The sequence below is a fragment of the Paramisgurnus dabryanus genome, chromosome 6 (genome assembly GCF_030506205.2).
Source record: "Paramisgurnus dabryanus chromosome 6, PD_genome_1.1, whole genome shotgun sequence".
NCBI lineage: Eukaryota > Metazoa > Chordata > Actinopteri > Cypriniformes > Cobitidae > Paramisgurnus > Paramisgurnus dabryanus.
Window position 1 is genome coordinate 21483241 of NC_133342.1, and position 27711 is coordinate 21510951.

Genomic DNA, 27711 nt, shown 5'->3' on the forward strand with positions numbered 1-27711 from the left:
CTATCTTGTCATCAAACATTAAAAAAGGCTACATTATAAGTGGCATAACTGTTATTCTGACATGCCTACATTTGTTTCAGCATAAATTAAGACAAGGACAATTTCTGCCATGTCGTTTATTGGCAAACAACTTATACAAATGTTTTCATTAAAAAAGAATACTGTGGTATTTCGAGATCATTTTGTTTGTATGTGTCCTGTCAAAAACCGAAAGATTTTTCGCTTTCTTTTTGAAACGCGTCTCTCCGTGTATGCACTTGGACTCACACAGATAGAGGACAAATTCTAAACGGCGCTTCGGGAAGAAGATGCAGCATAAACAGTCGCGCCACATAAAGTGTTAATTACGTTGTTTTTCAGGGCTTTATTCGCCAAATGTATTTTAATGGACTACAGTATGAAAAACAGTAGCGCAACTCTGTGTTTACATTTGCAATCCTTTGAAACACATGCAAATGATAACTTTCACCTTATTTAAATGTGCGCTTTGATCCGCAAATCGCATGCGAGCCGAACCGTGGCTCGTGATCTGTACGGATCACGGATCAACTGCGATCCGTTACACCACTAAGTTAATTAGTATTAAAAAACAAACATCTTGAGATACTTGGTAGCCTACAATATTCACCTCTTATGATTGAGCATTAGAGACTTGGGCTTGAGTAGGCTACTTGCTGGTGACAAGCTTCTCATTTCTCAGATGAGTCAACGACGACCAGAAGTGAACTTCACAGAGTCATACTGCACAGAAATCTTGTCAAAGAACGCAAAAATAACGATATTAACCGGTTACCATTATTTTAAATAAACGATTCTGTTCCGGAACAGAAAGTTTCTGGTTTCGTTTCTGTTCCTTGCAAAACATCAAAAGTTTCTGGTTTTCGTTTTCATTCCGTGAACCGGTTAAAAACTTAGTTGTTATTGATTCTTTGCGGAAGCTTTTACCGGAAGCTACATTTGGTCCAAAAAAAGTTTTTTATGTTGTTGCCACTGAAACTGAATATAAAAGTAAAATCTTTCTGTAACTGTTGTTCATGTAAGGACAATTTAAAGTGACCACAGATGTAAAACTAAAAAATCATAAGCACTTCAAAATCATCATAGGATCTGTCCTATCTGTTTTCAATGGTGGAAGAACGTTAAACTTTTTAGTGACTACTGTATAACATAAAATTTAACACAGAATTATCCAACAAAACCCTAAAAAAACATATAGATTTTCTTTTTATATTGTATAACAAAAAACACAAATGTGTGTCAAAAAATATTATCAAGACTCCCTAGACCAAGGTACAAGAATCTCATGTTGATTATCTATTGCTAGTAGTTTGAGGAGGAGGGGGGAAATATACATGCCATATGCCCAGATGTCAAAAACAATTGTTGTTGTACCCATTGGCTTGAGACTGACAGCTCAGGCCTCAGTCTCTTTACATAACTGTCCAATCAGATTAATCCTGCAGGGAGGCATCCTAAATTATGCAGAGACACTAGGAAATGACGAATATGTTAGCATATCATTTCTGCGTGCCCGTGAGTTATCTCTGATACAGAGATAGACAGATTAATGTCATATACGGAAAGTGTGACTCTTGTGTATGATTACAAAGTAATCGAACTGTTTCAAGCTACTTGTGGAATATGTTTTAGGTATTATTTGTGCTTCAAAATTGAGCTAGTTTGCTGCAAACACCCACAAGAAGCACATCACCCTATAACAGCCAGGGCCGTTTCTAGACATATAGGCAAACAAGGCGGTCGCCTATGGCGCCACCAGCTGCAGGGGCGCCAAAGAGCGCACATACATTTGCTTCACTGATTTGAATTAGTGAAAAATTTGTACTGCAACAAAATTAAAATATAAAATCTATGGGGCGGTTTCCCAGACAGGGATTAGATTAGTCCTATATTAAAATAAATGTACTCATGTACTGTATGAGTTGTCCAAACTGAAAAAAACTTGCACTGACATATCTTGAAAAGTATTGCATTTTTTCAAGATCACAACCTGCTTTCCTCCGTTTTTAACACATATTTTTCGATGATACTTGATATGTTATAATTATCAAGCAATGCACTTATGATGATTTGCCCTTAAGTAAATGAAGCATGATTATAGTAAACATAGTAAATTTGTTGTTACGTACTACAAATAAAAATGTTTTCACTATAATAACAAATTATTAAAAAACAAACGGTGCTAAATAGCACTAAAAGTGGTTCTTGGCTCACAATCAGAGAGGGACCATTTATAGGGCCATGTACCACCGATGAAGTACCTGTGTAGCACTGGTGTAGAACCATATTGTGCTATATAGAACCATATGTGGTTCTATAGTGGTGCTTAATTACCCCCCCCCCATGGTTCTTCATAGGTGCTTCATAGGTGCTATATAGCACTAAAAATGGTTCCTCTATGATTACGTTTGTTTTTAGAGTGTAGTAAAACTATGGTATTACAAATGATAATTAATCTGTTAAAATCATGGTTACTACAAAAAAGCCATGGTTAATTTTCCTTATGATGATAACTGTAATTATTTCTTCACAATAGATATAAAATAAAAGCTGTGTCTTACAATGCTAAATTAAAAATTAAATATTAGCCTTCTTCAATTATGATGTTTACTTTAGAACTGTAAATGGACAAGAGCAGTGGTACATTTTTTCCTAAAAATGAAACTGTGTTCCTAAAAGAAGGGTAAAGATGAATGTCCATGTATAACTATAGTACAGTAATAATTTAGTGTTGATTTGCTAAATTTGTTATTCACATAGTATGCGGCTTTTCAATGTGCCCCTTAAGTCAAAGATATTTGCCCATCCCTGGTCCAAATGATGTCACAGGCTGTGCCCCAGCCATCCTTAAGTTGGAGTACTGTCAATGTGATGTCTATATGTCATTGGATGAGTTACTGCCTGATCATTAAATACATGTAAAGTTTGCATTTTCAGCACTCAACACCACCATTATATCAAAGGGTTCAAAGGTTAATTTAAAAATTGGTTCAGTAAAAAGCACACACAATTCTTTTTTCCTTATTAAACTTAATAGATAATGAAAAACATTGGTCATTTTTTATTTAACTTTTTCAGGATCACATGGTTTTTACATGATTTATGATTTGTGTTTTTTGTATGTAATATTGCATATAAAATTGTAGGATCTTCTTCAGGGGGGTGCCAATAGGGGGTTCGCCTGGGGCTTAAAAATGGTTAGAAACCTCCTTGATAACAGTTAAACCTGCCTGCAAGTCTGAAGATTTGGGAGAAATAAAAGAAAGACTTTCTGAATTTGAAGAGAAGTGTGGGGAATATTGTTTTGATAGCCAGAGTAAATCTAGATAGTCTCATGGAGTAAACACACATGCAGCCAGACATGCAAACACACAGATATATAGGCCTATAAACACACACACACACACACACACACACACGATTGAAATGAAAGACAAAAAAACAGAAGGAAAATCATCATCTCCAGCCTTGCCATTTTATAGACTCCGCTGCCATTTACAATATTTTGTTATTTTTCACGGCAAGAGTCGCTGTCTCTGTCACAATTCAATCTAGGCCTTTCTCCCCACACACTGTATAATGCCTAGTTAAAGGCAGCAGTGTGTGAAATGGTATTTTAAAATAAATGAAAGTGACTAGGAAACAGAGGGCTTGGGAGATATTACTGTGTCAACGCTGACAGACAAGCCCTGGGATGGGCTGTGAAGTTATCAGGCCAGGAGAGACGACAATGGATTAAATAAAACTTCAGTTTCACTGCTGCTGTGTCACCATCGCACACTCGGTGACGCTAACATCGCTACAATACACCACCATTTTTCTTCAGCCCATCAAGATAATATGCTCTGAGACATAATGAGATGGCTAATGTTTCAGGCGCTCTTTCAATGCATCTCCAGAAATTTCCATATGAAATGGGCTCTGGCTCAGATAATACAGCTCATACAGGAAGTGAATTCTAGGGCTTGATATACAAAGGCAGATTGACTCGTGTATGCCAATCAGGAAAAATCATAAAATCTTTCTTTTAAATCGCTTTTCTGCAAAGTTGAAGGTAAAGTGTGTCATTTCTGTGAGCACCAAATGGCATTGCGACAATAATAGGTGTTTTTGAACAATTTTCCTAAGCACTCACCATCATTGTTTTTTTTTTGTTTGTTTGTTTTTTGGAGACCAGCTATATGTCCCTTCCATTGGTTGAGCCAGCAATGTTGCTGGGCCGTTGGTCAATTTTCATACGGGTCAACCTACTTGTAGCTGTTAAGCTAGGAATAGTATTTCGACAAGACACAAATCACCTTTAACTTGACAGAAATTCAACAGCGAAACCTTCATGCGCCCTTCTCTTCAATTTCAAAAAACAGTATCTATTCTCTGCATACAGCTGCAAATCATATATGAAGAAGTAGCTACTTCTCCCTTTCTCTTGTTCCCCCAATCATATCTTTATATTTACAACCTGGACTGTGTCCTCCGGGTCTGCTAGCGGCAGAAAAAACTCTATGTGTGTGGTTTTACCGCAGTCCCTATCCAGCTATCAGAGAGAAATCTCAGAGCCAATCTCCTGTGTTAAAGAAGACCAATTTCCCCACAGGGAGCTTTTCATGCTGGACAAAGCATATTGCCTTGCCTGGGTCCACACGTACTCGGGTTTAAGTAAGAACTGTATGCACTCTGTTGAATCGCTGTGTCTGTCAATATGCTAGCACTGTCACATACTTCCCAATACAAGCACAAAGCAATGCAAGTCTTCCCACAAGTGTGATGAGGAAAATTAAATATGTACATTTCGTGGTGAACCATCAAAACCAATTCTAAGATGTTTACAGCATGATCGGAAATGTTATGACTGATAGCACAAAGAAGCACCTTAAATAATAAGAGCTATAAACACCTGGTAGCGATGGCGACAGTTCAGAAAATACAGATGACGAGACCGATTTTTTTTTAAGACCTGTTTTGACACGTTTCTTCTCACTTCTCGGGAGAGAGTGGCTTATTCAATTCACTGTCAAGGCTCTATAAATATTTATCTTGCATGATGCAAAACATGACATTAGGGAGAAAAAGAGTGTGTCACCTGGTGGAACAAGAAGAGAGAGAGGGTTTGAGTGACAGCGGTACCAGATGTCGTCTCAGTGCAGATTGTCTATATCTGCGTCTGCTTGTATAAACAGCAACATGTACGCTGTATCCTCACGTATTTGCTTTCCTGGCAGACAGAATTAGAAATTTGAGAGAGAAGGAAATGTGATGGAGAAATATAGATAAGGATAAAAATTTTGTGAAACCTTACTTGTCAAAGGTCTGACCAATGTTATTACAGTATATTTTTTTACTACATATGTGTAATAAATTGTGAATATGCATAATCCAAATCCAGAACTGTTATCAATGTAGGTGGTCCACACACTGGGAGATTAACTGTTTATATGAATAAATCTTTTTTAACCTTATTTTGGAAATGCAATGCTTTGGAATGATACTGTATAATATACTTACACCCATACAGGCATGATTATTGCAAAGTATTGTGATCCTAAATAAATGTTTTGTTTAGTTTCATTTGAGTATTAGTCCTAATTGGACCAGTATATATATTGCATAACTTCAAAGCTTCAGTATTTCATCAGTATTCCTGTTGTGTTCTTTTTCAAACTCTCAGGTGAGGAGTTTTCTCTTCATTAATAAACATAAGACTGGGGAGCAGAGTAAACTTTTTCACAGAGGATTATAGGGAAAAGGAGAAAAGAAAAAGCTAAACATCTGCCCATGTGTCAAAAACCGTTTCATATTCCAAACATGTTTGGCAATAAGGCTTCCATCTCATCATGGGAATAATAAGCAGTCAATTATGATTTATTTAATCCAAAGAAGTTCTCGCCCAATAAATTTCACTGCCGTAAAGCTAATAAGCACAAGTTTACTGTAGTTAGTCACAAAATTTTTAATTATTATAAGATTAACATTTAGCATTAGTAAATGCATTACCTAACATAGTAACAATAACAAATATAGTGTTTTATCATTTGTTAATCTGTCTTACTGTTTGTTAATGCCAATACAGTTATTCATATTAATTCATGGTGCATTAACTAATGATAACAGGTGCAACTTTTGATTAAAAAAAATTGTATAAGTAAATCCTTAAATTAAATAATGTTTATTTATTTAAACAATATTAACAAATGAGCCTACAACCTTATTTTAAATTGTAAATATACAGTACTGTGCAAAAAACTTAGGCCACCATACACAGCTTTGTTATTTTAGCAAAGTTTTAATGTCCATCCATATTTATTTCCCCTCTTTTTAAAATACAAACAGAAAATACAGGAAATATACACAAAATTAAAAACAAAACAATTTTCAGGACTAAATGTCTTCTTCAGGCATCAGTAATGTGGCCTCTCTTGGCACAAAACATCTTGAGCTTTTTTGAGGAGACTAAAGTCCTGAAAGTCCCATTTGATTAGAATTAGAAAATAAGATTTAATTTTATGTAGGTTTAAGAGATCTTGCAGTTTCCTGCTATTGCTCAAGTGGAAGGGGAGTTTACCCTAAATACTTGACACTTCAGCTTATACTTTTATACTGTTTTTAATACTATATACACATTTACTGTATTTTCTGGTTGTATTCTATTAAAGAGACTGAGAAATAATTTTATATGATCACTATAACATTGCAAAAACAACAAATCTAATGGTAGCATGGTGGCCTAAGACTTTTGCACAGTACTGTATATCTCTCCTCCAGTATTGCTCCTGTATAGCATTAAATATGTATATATTAAATGTGTGTGTATATAAATATATATACACACAGACACACACACACATTCTGGTTTCCATGTTTTGTGGGGACTTTCCATAGACGTAATTCCATAGATTTTATACTGTACAAACTGTATATTCTATTGCCCTTACCTACCCCATTCCCTAACCTCAACCATCACAGGAACCCTTCTACTACTTCACATTTTCAAGAAACATCATTCTGTTTGATTTATAAGCTTGTTTCCTCATGGGGACATCAGAATGTCCCCACAAGGTCACAAAAATACTGGTATTCCTATCTTTGTGGGGACAATTGGTCCCCACAACGTGATAATTACCAGGTACACACACGTGTTTATTTTTTTACATGTAAAATATTTTTTACTTTTATTTTTTTACTTTCATTTCCTCGGCATATTTATTGTGTTTAACCAAATCACTGTGAAAAACTAAAAAACTTTTAATATATATTATATATAAAGTAGGTAAAGCTGCTAGCAAACGAAAGAAAGTCAAAACAAAAATGTTTTCCTCTCAAAAAAGCATGCTTAAAAATTAAGAAACTTAAAATCAACACGTGTAAAAAATAGCTAATAGACATCTGCTATGCGGTTATCGTTGTATTCTGAGTCAGTCATTGCAGACTGTTTTATCATTTTCCGAATAAAGATACAAATCTTACCAGCACACACAGAAGTGTTTAGTCACACAGTTGGATATATCTACACTGTTACAGTCCTGATGTTCTACATGTGCTAGTAAAATAAAACCAAAAGAACAAAGATGTGGATAAAGTGACACAGCTGCACAAACCATCTCATTGTCAGGGAGTTCACTGAGGATCTGGTATTCTCTTAGTAGTAAACACTGCCATCTGCTGATGCATTCATGCATTGGCACTTATCTTACGTCTTGCATCACTGATCTTATACTGCATAACTACTTAGTTTTAAAAATATGGCAGAAAATCCAAACTTTATATTATGTTATTTTATTTTACATGATTTACAAATCTCTTAAAAACTATATTTCAGTGTTGGTAGCTGAATACTTATGCTTTATATTATTGCTGAAGTTAACATGACATTGATTTTATAAACCAGTCCTCAGCCTTTATTGAAATAGTGACAGTTTCTAAATGCTACTGCGTATTGCAGTTGCTTTATGGTACAAAAGTTAAAAACGAACAGCCTCCGTCACTTTTTAGCATCATTTTATTGAAAACAAACAGCATCAACCTCAAAATGTCTTCTTTTCATATGCAAGATTCAAAGGTGATATGGATTTTTAGAGTCACACAAGGTAAGTTAGGTAATGACAACATTTTTTTTTTACTTTTTAATCGTGTGTTTGAGACATTCAGACAAATTAGACAAACTGACTATGACAAACAGACAGAGTCTACCTGGAGTGTCATTTATTGTTGATCATGGCCCGACAGAGGCCTATCTGGTATCCCTGGCTTAAAGACAGCGTCCACAACCCATCTGCCAGAACCCTCACATCACAGTGTGCGGCCTCACAAACAGACAAGACCAATTAGTGGCTCAACAACAGTGATTACTGCCAGAGCAACACACACTTTCTGGCCTTGTCATCCATCTCACGCTCAAAATCACATGTGGCATTTTCACTGATGATTTTTATTGGGCCGCTTACCCGGCTCCATCTGTAAAGTGTACTCCAGTATGTCCACATGGTTGCTGGAGTGCTGCGAAGCAGGATGGTTAGAATGATTGTAGTCCCTTGGCAACAATGACTGAGCAATCAGAGCGTGTACTTTTTCTTTGATTATGGGGGACGACATAAAATCTAGGGCACAGTGGAACTTAATGCCCTAGGAGCGAAAAGCCCTTTGAACTTCTCTCTCCCAAAACACTAAACAGCAACAAAAAACACTACACTGTTATTGTCTTTGTGCTTTTGTACATTGTGTTTCTCGTAACTGTAATTTTGTGTTATGTCGTATACAAGAGCATAACAAATTAATAAATGTGAGGCTAAAAAGAAAAAATGCTGGGTTATTTTCAACCCAGTGTTGGGTCAAAAAGCAATGAGCCCAGTCTTTGGGTTGTAATTTAACCTATGCTGGGATCCTTGTACAAAAAATACCAGGTTGTTTTAACCCATTGTTGAATCAAATATAAACATTTTCTGGGTTAATTTAACCCCACTGCTATTCTCGTCCCTTCTTGAAAATAACCCAGCATTTTTTAAAGTATATGATGACTGATAAAGACATAACATATGAGGACATGACATCAATGACAGAAAAACAGTCAAAGGTTTACCATCGTAAAGAAAAATTACAAAATAAATAAAGGCAAACAAGCAAATGGGAAAATGTGAGCCCATTCTAAGACTATGTGGTTTGTGAACTGTACATTTCCACATGCCTGGTTTACCACACACACAAATTTTTATAAACTGAATTCCTTTGGGATTAAAAAACCATTCAGCCATTATAATATCCTAAATTAAATGAGTAATATAAATAAAAGCTTATTATTAGCTTTCATGATGATATTGACTGACTCTTGGGAATGCTCCAGTAATAATAACAGTAAAACATTCACATTAGTTTAGGAAAAACCAATCAAAAAGTCGCTCTATGCATAATAAATTGAGGTCTTTCTATAATTAGTTGCAGGAGCCTGAATACAGAAGAGTTTGCTAACAACAAATTCATGCAGAAATTATTAAAGTAACTACATTTTCTCAAGCGATCTGACAGAAACCATATTTCTATTTTTATGTTAACAAAAGCACATTTCTAGCCCTGAAACCTAAAATGATAAGAGCCTTCAACAGCTTAAAATAAATGAGATGGTAATGTTATAAAAGAGTAGCTTGTGCTTTAAATACAATAGCATTTGTCCCTAAAAGTAGTACACAGTCTTTATTAAAAAAGTGAGAATTACAATGAGATGAGAATTAGACCAATAAGACGTTAACCATAATTATTCAGCCATACACTCTTATGAAATATACAATAACCCATGAAATCAATGACTTTGCTCCGAGTCCTATAGGTGCTCAAGTACTAGACAAAAGAAAATACAAGAAGTCTAAAGCATGATGTGATAATTATCCAATTATTCTTACCATATTGTATCAAAATGGTTAAAGGGATAGTTCACCCCCAACACATGTTGTTTCAAACCTGTATAAATTTCTTTGTTCTGATGAACACTAAGAAAGATATTTTGAGAAATGTTTGTAAACCAACTGTTTATGAGCCCCATTTACTTCCATAGTATTTTCTTTCCTACTATGAAAGTGAATGGGGTTCATGATCGCTGTGGTTAGAAACATTACTCAAAATATCTTCCTTTGTGTTCATTAGAACAAAGAAATTTATACAGGTTTGAAACAACATGAGAGTGAGTAAATTATTAAACCCTATTATTTTTGGGTGAACTATCCCTTTAAGTAAAACCCATTCAGGGTAATGCAGTATAAACACATAAGCCTGAAGTTCACAATACTAGATACTGTAAAATCTGGGAAAAGATTGAATTATTTCCTAAATTCTGCCTAAACTAATCTCATGTGTAAGCATTAACTTCTAGGATAGAAAAAAGTCAAGCTTTTCTGGATAAAAACAGAGATAAAATATACAACCCTACAACAAGTACCTACAAACATCTGCCTATCAGAGCACACGCAACTAAATTACATAAAATTTCCTTTCCTGATACAAACAGCTCAATATGTCTCACACCAACACATCTGTGTCCATTAAATTTTTACACTCTCCAAAGTCGTCCCCCAAACATCTGCTGGAAGATATGTGAGGTTTATGGACACATTACGATCCAGAAACATGCTGTAAATAGAGATAACAAGTCATGGATGCCTCGCAGCACAGAGTGACAGTCATTTGAATAAATCATCAAAGTAGGAGGAACATCCAAAATGTTCTTCTGATTAAAGTAACACTGATTTAATATTCTTGTGCCATTGTTTAAGACTTTGAGGCGATAGTGAATGCATCTGCTGCACAGTTATTTAAGTGTCTTTTATTTTTATCACTACTATTATGGAACATCAAAACATTTCTCAGACTTGAAAGCTCAATAAGCAATAAAAAAATTAAGGAATCATACTAGAGTACTGTTTGTCATATTGTTTGATACCAAGGACTTGATATTATAAAGACAACATGCTATTTGCAAAGAGCGTCAGACCCTAAAAGATAAAATACAAACTACTTTTTAAATGAGTTACTTATATGACAAATAAGAATTATTCATCTTCAAAACACATGCTAATTTGTTTAAAAAAAAAAAATTAAATTAGAAAACAACAAAAATAAATTTAAGCGTCACCTCCTTAATGTTTAAAGCAGCACTAAATGTTTCATCCACTAGAGGGAGCCACCTGTATACACTTTACAAGTATCTCTACTGACTTGACAAATGACACAAAAGGATACATAAACCAAACATAATAGTTTAAATAAATTCATTATTAATTGTAGTTAAGTGATTTGCTTTGGCATTGTAAGTCATTTTGGATTTGTCAAAAACGTATTATTGCAATCCCTGGAATCAACCCTATGACCTTTTGCGCTGTTGCCGCAATTCTCTACCAGCTGAGCTACAAAAACACAAAGTAATTTGTTTCCATTAAAGTGCACCACTAAAACATTTAAAAAGTTTTACTAACCTTCTATGTTGCTTTGAGATGAGAAGATGTACAGAGTCATATCATCTGGTGTGATGCTGTGCTGAACAGAGATGACATCACTGTAAATTTGTGATGTGTAAACCTTCAAACTTTCACCCTGTAAACATAACATACACTGTCATTTGACACATCTATTTACCTCTTTATTTCTAACAACATTGGCATTTATTGATTCACAGTTTTGTTAATATATTTACATATTTACATATTACCCATGATAAATACTTTAACATGATAAATATATTTTTACTTAAAAGTTGGTTGTTGGCATTTTGAAAAATTAGGGTGTAAGATGTTGGAGACAATTTAAAGCAAAGTTGAGGGCATTTAGCAGGAGTAGGTTGTTGAAAAATGTGTTGTTTTAAAACACACTGTTAATCAGGACCACACATTTATCCACCTCATGCTAGAAAGGGTGATTCAAGGCTAAATCTGCATCATCTGCAACAAATGATTTAGATTATATCACTTCACCAGCTGCTTCCATAACACAGGTGGTAAAGTTGCACTCTTGGGTTAAGTCCACCATAAATTGTGTCCCAGCCATCATAAATCTCCCTCATCTGAATTTAGGGGTCACTTCTCTCTCTAAAGCAGTGAACTATCAGAGTGTGCTTTGATCTTCTAGGTCTTGTGCCTTTTCCTGCGCAACAAAACCACCAAAGGTGTCCTGGTTTATCCTTCCTCTTTACAATCTTTATGAAGCATTAGACCTCACGACCAAATATGGCCCTTTAAAAAAATCTTTAAAGATAAACTGTGGCAAGTCACATGAAAATGTGATCTTTTTTCTGTCACAAAGACATCATTCAAGGTTATGTAAGGGGAATGGCACATATTGTGCCAAACCATTGAATGACTAAAGTTATATAACTTTGACAATCCTTGTACGCCCTTGACAAAGAAACTGGTCTGACAATTTAAAGTTTGCATTTCTATAGATAGATGGAAGTAATTTATTAAGTAAACGTAAAATACTTTATCAATACAGTATCTCCCTCTTTTTGATTTTGAATCAAGTAACGATACATTTTAAAATGCAAGTCAGTATCTGAATTACCTGATAATAAGTTATTAAAGTTTAGTGAAATACCTTTACATTTTTTGCATTTTATCTAACACAACTTACAGTGCATTATAAGCTTAAGGAAGAAGTAGACAAACTGATGGTTTTGAGCTAACCTAGTTTAATTGCTTCACATCATATGATTGAAAGCCATTCATTAAGAGAATGACTGGAGATTTGCAAAGACCATCAAATATATGGTACACAGATAAGTGAATGGGACAGCTATTTGAATTCAAATGCAATCTTCAACAACGTTTTGTTTGTGTGGTGTGAAGATTGCTCAGTTATTTTACATGTCTTAAGGCTAACCATTATTCAAATGTGCTGATTTCATCATTTTGATGCCTTCATGGCAATAACGATACAGTTAAAGATTCATGAGTGCAAAAGGTGCAATTCTGATGATCTTGTGATTTTTGTGATTTCTCGTGCGTTGATTATGGGATAGCTCATTGGTTTCTAGGTGGAAGTTAGTTTATTACTCTTACATCAAAAAAGAAAAGGAAAGGAAAGTTTATATATGCTCTTTCAATACACTCAACGTTTTCTAAAATGCTGAAGATTATATTGCATCCAAATACAAAAATAAGTATTATCACTTACGGTGCTACAACAATTCTGTACTCGTGTACTATGTTCACAGATGAGTAAACATTTTTTATCAATATTAAAAATAAACAAATCTTTCTTGCGCTATAAAAGTACATATTAAATGAATCAATACATTTATGAAATTATAATCAATATGTCGATAATAGTTTAATATTCCTATTTAACAAATATGTATAAGCATCCCTGAAATAGGACATATTTTGTGTCTAAAGATCATATCCCAAAATATCCAAGTTCAAAGAGAAGCGCGGTACTAACAACATACAATTTTACACCACATGGGGGCATTCAACATCTTATTAAACGTGAGGCTCGCGTTCACACAACAAGGTTTGTTTATCTGGGTTTGTTGAGATTCCAGTTAGCCTGTAACAAAATGTTCTTTAAGCTCATGTTTAAACAACCTAGTATGCCGTGACTTAACTTCGCTGTGAGAAACAACTTTTTATCGCTCTATTGTGGAAATGACCGGCAACAAAAGACTATTGGTATGCAAATATTCTTCAGTGGGCGTAACTGTAGTGCTGGAGCCTCATCCAATGGTCTAGCCGCCTGTCCCGTCAATCACGAGAAAGCAAACAGATCGTGCTTTGATCTGACCAATCACATCCGACTGGATCCTTTGCTCCGGTATATAAATCAAGCCGACAGCCAACATTTTCACTGAGGATGAGAGAAAGCCGAACTCAAGTAAATCAGTCAAATAACTGGAGTTGCCAGTTTGCCATTATAAATTTTAAATTCTTTTGGTGTTCAGGTACGTAAAGTTGGTTTTATTTATTGGGAATTCGTTGTATCTATTGTGCTCTTTGAGAACGTCTGTGCAACGTGTTATTCTTTTGTTATAGTCACTGTAGTTGGAAACGCAATAGCGTTGTTGTTGTTACTTATGTCGTTATTGTTTATCGTTTATTCATACTGTGATCAATAATATATATTGGGATTATTTTGCCGCGTTGTAACCATGGATACCGGCTGCCATGCTATCGATAGCGCGGGATGCTCGACGTACCTTCAGTTAAATGTTCGAAGTTCCTTTGTGTGACATGTTTGTGGAAAAACGATAGTACCGCTTGACCAACAGATATAACGTTAATTCATCGATACTCCGGGGAGACATGCTGATCGAGTTGTGAGTTCACAAGTGAATGTGATATTCAAGAGCGTAGATCCTACAGCACGTGGTCTAATCCAATCAATGTTTGTACAAGTCGGCTACTAAAGAAGATTAACTAGATCTGTTGTGATCGTATTATTATCATCATGTTTGTGCTTTTATTTGGCTGTGTTCGTTATCTTTCGTCTGAACTTGAAACGTTGTATGTTCACGAGTAATTTTGTCGACTGCTACGCCACGGTGTTTAAATGTCCACATTACGCGAAAGCTCGTATATTGACGTAGGCTAACCTTGTGGTTTCTTTCTTCCTAGGTGTTCTATAGTAATTAAAAATGGCCACGTCTGCAAGTGCTCAGTTAAGTAAAATGGTCAAAAAGCAGTATATGGAGCTGCCTCAGGGAGATAATGTTCAAGTCATGTATGTCTGGATAGATGGAACCGGAGAAGGGCTGCGATGCAAGACCAGAACCTTGGATTCAGAACCTAAATGCATAGAAGGTAAGCCAGACGAAGCATGCGTGTTAAAGTGTATTTTTTTTATTTATTATTTGAGTTAATTAATTGTATTATCAATTACTCAGATCTTCCTGAATGGAACTTTGATGGTTCCAGCACATATCAATCTGAAGGCTCCAACAGCGACATGTATCTCATCCCATCTGCCATGTTCAGGGATCCTTTCCGCAAAGACCCCAACAAACTTGTCTTGTGTGAAGTTCTCAAATATAACCGGAAGCCAGCTGGTATGTTTGTTTACCACCACTTTTTTTTTTTAATGTAAGATGATTTTATAGAAAACTTAGCTTTTCCTGTTTTAAATGCAGAAACCAACCATCGTAAGACATGTAACAAGGTAATGGAAAAGGTAAGGGATCAAGTCCCTTGGTTTGGCATGGAACAGGAGTACACTCTTTTGGGCACAGATGGACATCCATTTGGTTGGCCTTCAAACGGCTTTCCCGGTCCCCAAGGTAAGAGTGCCTTCTCTGTTGACATTGACACTATTAATGAATTCCTGTTTATGGTTCTAGTTCATAAACCTGCCTTTACTTCTCTCTAGGACCCTACTACTGTGGTGTTGGAGCAGACAAGGCCTATGGCAGAGACATCGTGGAGGCACATTATAGAGCTTGTCTGTATGCTGGTGTACAGATCTGTGGAACTAATGCTGAAGTCATGCCAGCTCAGGTAACCTCTGTTCCAGTGTTTTTCCAAATGTGGGTCATTAAATGTGTTGCCCCCATTTACGAGGTCTTAATCTGTGGTGTTTTATTTTTACAGTGGGAATTCCAGGTTGGCCCTTGTGAAGGCATCAGCATGGGAGATCATTTGTGGGTCGCTCGTTTTATCTTGCACAGAGTATGTGAAGACTTTGGCGTGGTAGCTTCACTTGACCCCAAGCCGATTACTGGCAACTGGAATGGTGCTGGCTGCCACACTAACTTTAGTACCAAGGAAATGCGGGAAGATGGAGGGTTGAAGTGAGTGTCAATGCAGTTTTAATAAAATTAAAAGCCAATATAATTCTACATTAAATGGAAATTGCTTTATTGACACATTATATTTTGCTGTATTGATGTATTGTTTCTCCTTTGAAACCTTCGATTTCTGCTATGGTGTTTGACATTTATCTTTTCATAATCAGATGCATTGAGGAGTCTATCGAAAAGCTTGGAAAGAGACACGACTACCATATCCGTGCCTATGATCCAAAGGGGGGCCTGGACAATGCTCGCAGACTTACTGGCCGCCATGAAACCTCCAACATCCACGAGTTCTCTGCTGGCGTGGCCAACCGTGGAGCTAGTATCCGCATCCCACGATCTGTGGGACAAGAGAAAAAGGGCTACTTTGAGGACCGCCGCCCATCTGCCAACTGTGACCCATATGCAGTCACGGAGGCCCTGATTCGCACATGTTTGCTTGATGAAGAGGGTGATGAACCTGTGGAATACTAGATCTCTCTCTTCTCTTGGACTGAATTTACAACCCCTTTTGCCATACCCTTTACTCCTTTCACCCATCTCTTATCCCTTTTATTTTATGGCCATAAAGCCAAATTAGTACTGTATTGTTTTCTATCAGGGTGGTTCTAACCTGGCATTTTAATAACGCTAAAGTTGACTGGTCAACTTAACATTAAGCTATCTGAAGTTAATCTGATTTTACACAGTGACACGTTGCAGGGCTGGTCTTGGCTTCCCTTTTAATTATTTGGGGAGTGAATGTTTAACATTAGTGTTTTTAAAGACACTTAGCAATCTTGTGGTTCTGCCTTTTCTGTTTAAGAACGACATGCATGAGTTAACGTGCACATTTAGAACCTAGAGACTGCCAATACTAGATGACATGCCATTTCCTTAGACCAATAGCTAGTCATGTTCTTGAGTATGTTGGCTTGATTATTCAAGTATGTAATGTTTTTAATGTTACGTTATACATTGGCAGTGTATTAAATGGCAGACTTTTGTATCCATTATGATTGTACACACTGTTCATGTTGTGCGGTACACTTCACAATTGAGGTTAAATAACTGTCCTGTTTTTATACTTGTGACTCTGTTATTTGTCATTTGTCTACTACTATGATATAATGGCACCAATTTTGGTATAAATCTGAAGTTGCTAAAAAGAGACTTAAAACATTTATTTTTACCACAAACTCCACCTTGTGTGCTTGTTTTCTACTTCTGGTGTAACTCTAAGGATTAAAACCTGTTCAGGAGATAAAAGAACACTGGTTTGCCTCCCAGGGCATTGTAATCTTTGCCTTTAAATGAATCTGCCACATTGCTGTCATTTCTCCACAACAAAGTGTTGTGCGTTTTAGTTATGCTTGAACAGGTTTAGCCTGTCCATTTGCTAACAACTTCATTTCAACTGCAAATCTCGTTAGGTCCAGTGAGTCAGTGCATACTTAACCTGTAAAGCATTCCCTTACAAAAAAGTACTTTTTTTTTGTGGTGAAAGTGTAGTGACCCTGTATTACTTGGTTTAACTATAGTTTTTAAAAACTGTGGTTACCATGGTTTTACTACATTTTAAAAAATTGTTAATTTTCGTAAGGGTTTTAATATCCTTGTGTGCTCTTCAGTTTGAAAAAACTTTATGGTTTGAGGAAATTTTTCCTCAAAAGTGGCGTTACACAAATACTGAATGTTTCAACTTCGTTTCACGACAAATAACCACGTTTGTGCTATAAAAGAGGATAAAACCACGGTTTTGCCAATAGTAATAAATACACCAAATAAAGGATAGTTACTGCAATAAAACACTTATTTTTTCGGAAGGGTCCTCCTGCTACTTTCTTCCAAATCCGATACATTTTTCTGTGCAACAAAACGCAGCACCCAGAAAACGTATCTCTACCCACAAATAATTTTATTCAATCTATTGCTTTATCTGGACTAATCGTACTTTTTGGTCTTCAAAATGCTTATACACAAAACGCATTGAGCTCAATTGATGACGACATTGCTGGAATATTGCAGAGTTTGCAGCTCAACTTTTGCAACATCATCGACGTACTGCTGTTTTATCTCACGCAACGACGAGCACATAAACATGAAGCCGTCGGGCTCAGATAACAGTTGTCATATGCACTAACACTACACGTTTTTGGCTCACAAGCGGGAACAGAGCGGTGTCTCTGTTTCATTCTATGAATCATAGGAACATCCGATCCTTCTGGGACAAAAATATTTACTTCATGTGTCTCCCTGTTAGGTGGGGGGCTGGGTTAACAAGTTTGTTGTGGAACCTTTTACCTACATTTCCATGCCAGACTAAAAAAAATGCCTTTGTATTTTGTTCGAAAAGTCGCTGATTGGTTCCCAAAACTACTGCCAACCAATCACAAATTAGAATGCTGTTTCTATCCGGCCCTTGGAAGAGGTTCCTTGACAGTGATAGGTCAGCATTCTTACTATTATAAATAAGCTATAGACAACTACCCCCAAAACATCTAAATTTATTTATTTAAAAATGCTGTTGTTTAAAATAAATTCTCTATGTATCAACAAGTCCATAATTATTATGTTGTCTACTTATTACGTTCTATTTAATAATGCACGAATAAATATACATGTTAAATAAAATTACACGTTATTAAGTAACTGCTGTAATTATGCAAACGTGTACGCGACGTTAGATCTAGAGTAGGTCAGGGTGGCGCAGTGTTTAATCAATGATGTGGCAGAGCAACCCAACCATTATTATCTTTTCCAAATACGCAAGCTAAGGACAAAAGGAAGCACTAGCGTGTATGGCTCTGTGCAGTCAGGTAACTGTTTAACTCCAATGAACACTAAAATAAACCTTTCTGGTTAATGATAAAGTAAATGCTAAGCTGCTTGGTCTATTCCACTGGCTAGTCCCATTTAAAACAGACTTTGAGAATAAATCAGAGGATAATCAATGAGCTCAATACATAATAGTGTTTATAACAAGGGGCTAAGAGATTATATCCGGTTGAGATGCATAATAATACAGCATGTACCTCCATAAATTCATGCACAGAGAAACACTTCAGGCTGCTGACATGCTTTTCTTACTAGCTTTTAAAAACAGACAGACAATAAAGACAGAAAAGTGCATCATGAAAGAAAGATGATTTCCAATTTATCTTTCTCTGTGCTGTCTAATAATGCAATGCTGACTATTTATCCAGGTCTACACAATATTGTATTGTTACATGCATGTTATGTGCCACTGGGCTTATAGATGAGAGCCAATAAATGTCAACTACCTGATAAGTGTTATAGAAACAATATGAGCAGCGAGTGTCGTTTAACTGCATATTCTTTTCAGATGTTACACATCTTCCACATGAGTACTTGTGACCCTAATATAACATGCTCTCTGAAACACGCCACTCAATAATGACTTGGAGAAGAGGAATGATGCTCAGTTGCCATGACGACCACCAGAATGCTCAGGCTCAACCCTGTTGGTTCTAGTGTGGGGAGATAAAAACATGGTTATGCAATCAAAATGGGGAAACATTCACAAGGTACAGGAACCAAAGCAATAAAATTGCTCCAAGGCTAAATGATAGCCTTTATTATAAACCATTGAATGTCAAATGTTTTAAACAATGTATTATTTTATTACACTGTGCAATGTGATTTTTTATTACAAAATAGTACTGTTGACTGCAGTCGGCACCAGGACATGGCATTCAAGTCCACAGGTGATTGATACACATATCCTTTTACATGTGTTCCAGTATTTCATCTGATAGCATTGCGTTATTAATGCAAATGTTTTGGTGTGATTTCCAGAAAACACACGCTTATTAAAATGTATACCCTGAAAGCATTGTAAGTCACTTTGGATAGAAGCCTCTGCCAAATGTGTCAATGTAATGCTCCAAATTTTTTGCACTTGCATAGGCCTACAAAGCAACTTCTAGTGCACTCAGGGTACACATTTTTAGCAGTTTGTTTGTTCCTTGTGCGTTATATAACAGTTACCAGGCCAGTAACATGTGAAGCTGTCATATATTTTTTGCAGTGTATGTACTGTATGTTGAGTGTGCATGAGTTAGTTTGCATGAATAAATGTAAAAAGAAAGAGATCCCTTAAATAATAAAGAGTACAAGTGATTCAGAGGCTAAATAAACAGATGGGCACTGACTAGGTTTACAGACTGGCTGAGATGTGCCTTTAATTCATCCAAAAAGCAGCATGAAATTTTGGGTCGATAAAGGAGGGGGATCTGTTGCTGTTCCTTCCGGGCTGAGGGTTTCTGCTCAAAGACTGAGCAAAATCTTAAAGGGGACATATCATGAAAATCTGACTTTTTCCATGTTTAAGTGCTATTACTGGGTCCCCAGTGTTTGTATCAACCTAGAAAATGTGAAAAAATAGGTCATTGAAATCTAGCTCCCCTTGTGATGTCAGAAGGGGAGAATATACCACCCTTTAATCTGCACTCTGCATCCAACCACGGCACTGCATCCCAACCACGGCACTGCCATTTAGTGTGGAAAACAGCTCATTTGCATTTAACAGGACACACCCAAAACGGCACGTTTTTCCTCACACCTACAAAGAGACGATTTTAACATGTTATAATGCAACATTCAGAATGACGGCTTTAGTGACGGAGGGCAGGGCTCTGTACAGAGTGTTGTGAGGTATTTTCCAGTTTGAATTGGTTGACTTGCATAATCAAGCTGTTTAAACGTCATGCTGCATTTTTTTTTAGTGTGGATGAAGCAACCTGGATAAAAGGTATGTTTAAGGCAGTTTGAGCAGAAGAAACTACAGTTGACATCAGGTTTATTTGTTATTTGGATATGGGCGTCGGGACCATTATATGTGGGTACGTCGGAGCCAGTGATATTGGACCCAATCACTTTTTTCTAATTAAATGCCAGTTCACCTGTCAGAGCGGCATCAGTCAAATCCATCCCACTACAGAAATCCCCAAATAAATGAAACTGTGCTCTGTGTTTTAGCTACAGCCTTGTACATTTCACTAGCCTCATTTAGAGTCCATATAATTGAAACTCCAATTCGTGTGTCTATGTTCCACCGCTGCACTCCCACCTACGACAGAAAAAGGTAAATACAGCTTTTAGGAAAGCAATTGTTTTATTAAAAGGCACCAAGGATAAAAACGTCATCTGATCGAGTAAATGTTTTGGAACCACCCACATTTGTTTAGGCTTTGAACACCCATATATTCAGAATTATGTTTTTTGTGACGTTGACAAATGCTTTTAAAGACACCAGTCTTTCCTCATTCCAGTACATAGGACTTGGTTTTGCATGAATGAAACACATGTACAATGGTGTTGCAAACATGACCGCCAAAGTAAAACTTCCCTAAATGGACTTTGATTGTATAGGCTACAGACAGATTCAGTGGAATATGACAATAAATTAGGCATAGCATTTGGCCTATCTCATACAAGGCTCATAATAAAAGCTTTGGGATTTCTTGACAAGCTGTGTGAAAAGAACATGTTGCTAGAACAACACCCTGGAGGGCAAAAGTAACAGTGGTAAAGGCTCTCGAGATGTAAATGCTCACAACCCCCAAGCAGCAAGCAACCCCCAATCTTTAATTACAGCACTGGATGCTGGAGCCACAGCTGTATGGAGATCAGCAGCAAAACACCACAGGCCGTGGAAGTTCTAGTAAATCTGGTAATACCATACAATTCTGTTTTCTTTTGTGATGGCATCCTACTTGTATTTCTGCAGTATGCATACCATGCACAGTATACTAACTATGCACATTTTCTGTATGCATGGAACATTTTATAAATTTGCATATTTCTCTGTATTTTACAGTGCAGTTTGCTTAACTTGTTGATTGATTTCTATTGCGATTAATAAAACAAATGTAACATAAGATGCGATTTTAATCAAGTGTGTATAAGACATTTTACATACAAATGGTTAAAAAACAACAACACGAAAATTAGTAGACTGTAGAAAGTCTCTTTACACAACATCTTTTTTAACTAAAAACTGCAAACTTTTTATTTATTTTGGCTGTTCATTTACATGACAACATCTTTTTGGGGCCTAGAAAAGCAAACTTGGAAAGTGCAAGTTCAAAGTGCAAGTTTGACGTTTTTAGCGTTTGTAGAAATGGTGACATCATGCACATGCGTATTATTGCCATCTACAGCCTTGCAAGTCAAGTTTATTTGTAGCGTTGTATATTTCATTTTTTTTTTACTTTTGTGCATACATACAATAATGTTTATGTAACAAAACATAACAACAGTTGCACATACATTCTGCATTGTACATTACAGCACAACCCAAAATACATATTTCTATTGCAGGAGTAAGATTGATAATATACCCACATCCACCCCCCCCCCAGCCATTGCAAGATTAAAATTGAAGGAATCTGCTAAAATACTTCACAAGGAAGACAGCTGGATGACCTTTGACCTGTGGGGAATCATGACCAACAAAGCTAAAACTGCACAGAACATAGATGTAATCAATTAGCTTGCCTGAGTGATAAGCATGTCTTTAATTATTGTGTGAAGGGCCTACCAAATCCCTAAAAGTCATGAACAGGACCTCCTAGGCAGCTTCTGCTTTAACTTTTCTTTGGTATATAAATAGTGATGTGATGTAATGCTCAATTTCTCGCACTGGCAAACATTGTATCATCATCCTTATGGCATTTTCTAAGTCGAATATGATGAGGACCAAGAAGAAAATAAAGAAGAAGCATTTCACTTTTCCAGCACCTGCGCAGAAGAGGATAAAAATAGTACTCAAGTAAACAAGCCTTGGCAGAACACTGGCTGTGACTGGTTGTGTTTGATGTACATGGGTGTAAAGCTCTACGTCTAAGCATGTCAAGGGTCAGACGCTTTAGCTGCAAGAAAACTGCTGGCACTGGAAAACCACGCAATTCCTGCCTATCACATGTCAGTCTCAGAGCCATAGCCCCTCCCTTTCTGATAGAACCTCCCTTTCTCTTAAAACCGCACAGTCAGTATCTACAGAGACCCTCCCTTTTCCAGATTTTCCTCCGAGAGAGGTGATTTTTTTTTCTCACTTCCCATGTTGAATAAAATGTTCTGTCCTCGAAAGCAGCACAGCAGACTGACAACAATGCCTTTGAAAAATACAGAACAAGGCCAGTGTTTGGTCTGTTGTAATATTATTCACGTCATGTTAAATATAAGCCCTTAAGCATGCTAGAGGATGTGTGCAATGCAAAAGTTGCATGAAGACCAGATGATAAATGTGCCTTGCTGTTTCTGCTGTGTTTGTAGTAACTTTATGCAGTAATTGGTTATATAATACTAAACAACCCATTCTGTAACCCTTTTCTATCCTGTGGAGTGGAAATGCGCATCCTAAACTGTTTAAAAATACAGAGCGCTAATGAAAACCATGCATGAATACAATTAAGCATAATATAAGAGGAATTCGGTTACAGAAAAACAAAAGGAAAAAGGAACAGAATGTTCTCTTTCCACAGACTGCATTCTGATCTGAGCTCTCACTTTATCAATGGTGTATCACGTAAAGAGCTTGCTATTAATGTTCAAATAAAGGGATATATATAAAAGTATGATGCTGACCAAAATAGAAGTGTGATGTTGATGATTGATATTTTTTTATATAACAGTGCTCAGCTTTAATTCACTTTAGAAAGCATCAATCTTTACATGTAAAGTGCTTCTAACACTTCATATGTCCAAAATGATAACTGGTGGTTATATGTTGATTGTTTATTGTTAATTTCTTATTTTAAGTATATTAAATTAGTATAAAACATCAAGAACAATAACTCTCAATACTTGGTATCTATTAAGTCCTATTCCAATAAGCTGTATGCTTTGTGGAAATAGGAACTAGTTGGTCACCAGGTTACAGTAATCTTTATTTAGAGGCACACCTTTACCCTTGAGAGAAAGCACATCAGCTGTGTTGCCATGATACGTGGATATATCACGCTATACAAATAGACTTAATGTAATAGGGGCATGTATGACGACCCTGATAAAGACACATACAGGTAGCTAAAAACAAACAATGGTAAATCCTTGTTATGTTGATGCGTATATTTTTAACTCCATTTGGCATTGGAGTTCACATTTTAAAAGTTATTGGATTCACATTTTACAGTAAATTGTAGGTGCCCACAAAGCTGTAAAATGTCTCCATGGAAATGGATGTTGATCTAGTTGAAATAATGAAACTAAATTTGTGAGTGGTGGCTTAACCATTGGGAAACTCAGGATGTTGTGGGTGGTGCACTACTAGCTCTGCGGTTATTCAAATATTAAGAGCAATTTTAGGTCATTGCTATGTTGTCTTTAAGGTGTCCTGGGTTATTCTTAAAGGGATAGTTCACCCAAAAAAAGTAAAATTCTGTCTTCATTTACTCACTTTCATGTTGTTACAAACCAATATAAATATCTTAGTTCTGATGAACATGAAGGAAGAAACGTTTGTGACCAAACTGTTCGTGGACCCCATTGACTTAGGAAAAATAATACTATGGAAGTAAATGAGGTCCACAAAAGGTTTACTTACAAACTTTCCTCAAAATATCTTCCTTTGTGTTCATCAGAACAAAGAAATTTATACAGGTTTGTAACAACATGAGAGTGAGTACATCATGACATAATTTTCATTTTTGGGTGAACTGTCCCTTTAAGGTTTTACTAGGTGATTGCTTTAAAGATTTACAGATTTCATCATCCACCAAGCAAAAATCGCTCAGAACATCAATTAGACATGTAATTGTACATCTTTCAAAAACTCCAACAAAACACATTTCTTCGCATACTTTACTGTCATAACATTGCCTTGAGACATCTCAGAACTCATAATTCACAACACTTAAAGTTGGATCTTCAACCTTTGAACTCAGGGTAGATAAATTAACGCTGACCCAAGGTAGCAGCATCATTTAACATCATGCCAAGCATACTTCTATTGAGATTAGGTGCGTTCAACTTCCTGTGGCCCGGACTACGTGAGAGTATCCAAAGCATGCGGAACAGTCTAATGTTGAATTTCTCAGGTACTTTGATATCATATGGCAATTGGTCTGAAGGAAGTTTAGCACAGCTACCTTCTGTGAAATTTAAAGTATTTTTACAGTATAAAATGATATCCAACAATGTCTTTTCTGTAAGTTTTATTACAAAATTAAGTTAATCCAAGATTTCTTAAGACTCATTTTCAATATGCAGAAAGAACCCACCTTTCTGAACTAAAAGGGGTTTACAAACCAAAAATAAGGTATTGTAAAAAACAAACGACCATGGTGTTAATACTTTTTTTTTATTTTACTACAAAATTTAAACAGTAAATGTTTTTTTGTTCTTTAATGTGATGTGACGTGATTGACTGGAACATGTTAGGACACTTAAAGCTGGATATCGCCGCCTCTGACTTTGTCTCTATTGCGGCATAGGGATGTAATAATCACCCTCATATCACATTTTGTTGAGGCTTTAAGAATGAGGAAACAAGGGCTCACCACACAATCGTAAGTGTGGCCTTTTACACCCTACAATACCTGTGAGCCCAGTGTCCGGTTCCAAAAACTGCTCAGACTAGTCGTACAGGTTAGTCATATGTTTTTCTTTAAGACCTCTTAAGAAACAATCTTAGCTTATTGGCTATGTTTATTTATTTGGACACTTTTTCTATTCCTTTACACATACAAACTTAATAAAAAATACTGTTCGAGTGTACCTATATTGCCGTATGTTGCCCTTTTAATTTGACATTGCGTCAGGTGTTGTTTAGTTAAGGTCACGTCAAGGATTAGGCAGTTGGACATTTTAAAGCCTGTCTTAAGCTAGGGTCACACCAAAAGATTTTTTAAATGTGATCAGATTTTCGGATCGCCTATATTTGGTCATCACAGCACACCACACATTTTCAAATTCCATTCACAAAAGTTCACAAACAGCGCGAGTCTAGACGGATAACATTGAACATCTAGCAAAAATCTTGCAATGTCTCTCATGATTAAACATGACTTCACAGTAAACAAACACGCCAGACGATGGGCATAAAGAAATGCCATTAATACTGTGGACTGCTTTTTACATTTCTGATGTTCTCCCCACACAACAGGATTTCTGATCGTAAATATTCAACATGTTGAATATTTCCGATTTGCTTCCGAGCAGATTCAGATGCTCTTAACACACCTCGCACCACAGGGAAATCTGATAAGATAATCGGTTTAACCACAAAGATGATTGGGACTTTACCTAGGGGGAAAATTACCCGATTACCAAGCTTTATTAAGGGCCGTTCACATTACATTTTTAATCGAAACTAGTTTCCTTTAACTGCATTTAGGCTGTTCGTTAGAGCCCCAAAAATGCTAACTTTTAAAAGTTTTTAAAAGTGCCAATTTCTTTGAAAACTATAAAAACGAAAATTTATGATAACGGTGATACCATGCACATGTGTTCAGTAGGCATGCGTAAGTATATTCAAAATAACATGGCAGCCTTATTTATTTTTTGTTTCAAGCTATATATAAAGACACAGAACAAAAACAATAAAGAAGCTTTAAGATTAATCTATACAACAGTTATATTCATAATTTAACAACATAAATCTATCCATTGCTCGAAAAGGAGTGGGTAGAAGTCAGACTTATTTAAACCCACCCCTGTCAGTTACAATTAACAGGGGAAAAAAAGAAGAAAAAAGGTAATTGCTTCCTTAATTGTTAACATTATCATAACAGTCAATTACAAATGAATATATACACACACAAAAAAAACATGAGAAGTGAAAAAAACTAAAACTTTTCTGTTTTTTACTACATTGTTGTCATATAAATGTAGCCACAATTTTAAAACCCTTAGGCTTCAGTCACACCAAAAGCGCTTTAAACGCTTGCAAACGCAAGGCGCGACGCACTGCCTTTTTTAAAAAAAGAGCAGTGCGACGCGGCTTTTCATATTGCTAAGCAACCACCGAGTCAGCTGTCTTGTCAATCAAATATTGAAGCGTGAGCGCTCTTTTGCTGTTAACTGTCATATCAGCAGAAACTTTAAAAAGAGGACGCTTGCTCTGACCTTGTTTGAGGGTGAGAGGTGCACAAACACACAGGAGAGAGTGAGCGAGTGGTGTCCGGTTCTTCAAAGCAACTGTAAACTTCCCTCAACACAACGTAAGGCCCGCCTCTCCCCTCATTCGATTGGACAATGGAAAGACACGAATGACGTCGGGCGCTTCTCCGCTCTCAGCGCTCCTTCAAAAACGCGTGCAAGGCAGGCGGCAAAAAACCGCAAGGCGCTCGGCGCGCATAAACAGCGCGCAAACGCGCCCTGCCCATAGAATATCATTCAAAAAAGGCGCCTGCAACTGCCATAAACGCTATTGGTGTGACTGGCCCCTTACAGTGCACTGTTCAAATAAGAAATTCCAATACTGGAAATCACATGAATTTTTCTAAAGCTCTCCAACCAAAAATGCATAAGCCAACTCAATAAATATAATGAAATGCGACAGAACTTTTGAAAAGACAAACCTATACTTTATATATAAACACATCTTACTAGACAGGTAAAACACAGTCTAGTTAATTATTTTAATTTACCATTTAGCTTAATTGTTGCACATATTTTATTTACAAAAATAAAGTGAAAGAGATGCAGCTTCTGTCTGTTGTGGATTATTAGCAGTGTTGACATTTCATAATGTGTCATAGGGAAACAACCTGAAGATCAGGTTTAAATGAACTGTTTTGACATTTAAGGTCCCCACTACTTTGTTATTAAACACTAATTATTAGACTTGTTACTGGGGCTATTGTGTAAAAAGACATGAAGTGCTGGTTGGATAAAGGGTCATGGTCCTGTGTTTGGGCTGATCTAGAGCTGATCACATAAATGCCTTGGGTACACTCCCAAAAGAAAGGTACAAAAGCTGTCACTGGGACAGT

The 27711-nt window shown here is 36.4% G+C and overlaps 1 protein-coding gene across 1 annotated transcript; it reads left to right on the forward strand.

Moving 5' to 3' along the window:
* Positions 1-13770: 13770 nt before the first annotated feature.
* On the forward strand, positions 13771-16950 carry glula (glutamate-ammonia ligase (glutamine synthase) a). Its single transcript, XM_065276023.1, has 7 exons — positions 13771-13927; positions 14601-14786; positions 14870-15031; positions 15113-15259; positions 15349-15476; positions 15570-15769; positions 15934-16950. Exons 2-7 carry the CDS (start codon positions 14621-14623, stop codon positions 16244-16246), a joined length of 1116 nt encoding a protein of 371 aa, XP_065132095.1. The 5' UTR covers positions 13771-13927; positions 14601-14620; the 3' UTR covers positions 16247-16950.
* Positions 16951-27711: the final 10761 nt, after the last annotated feature.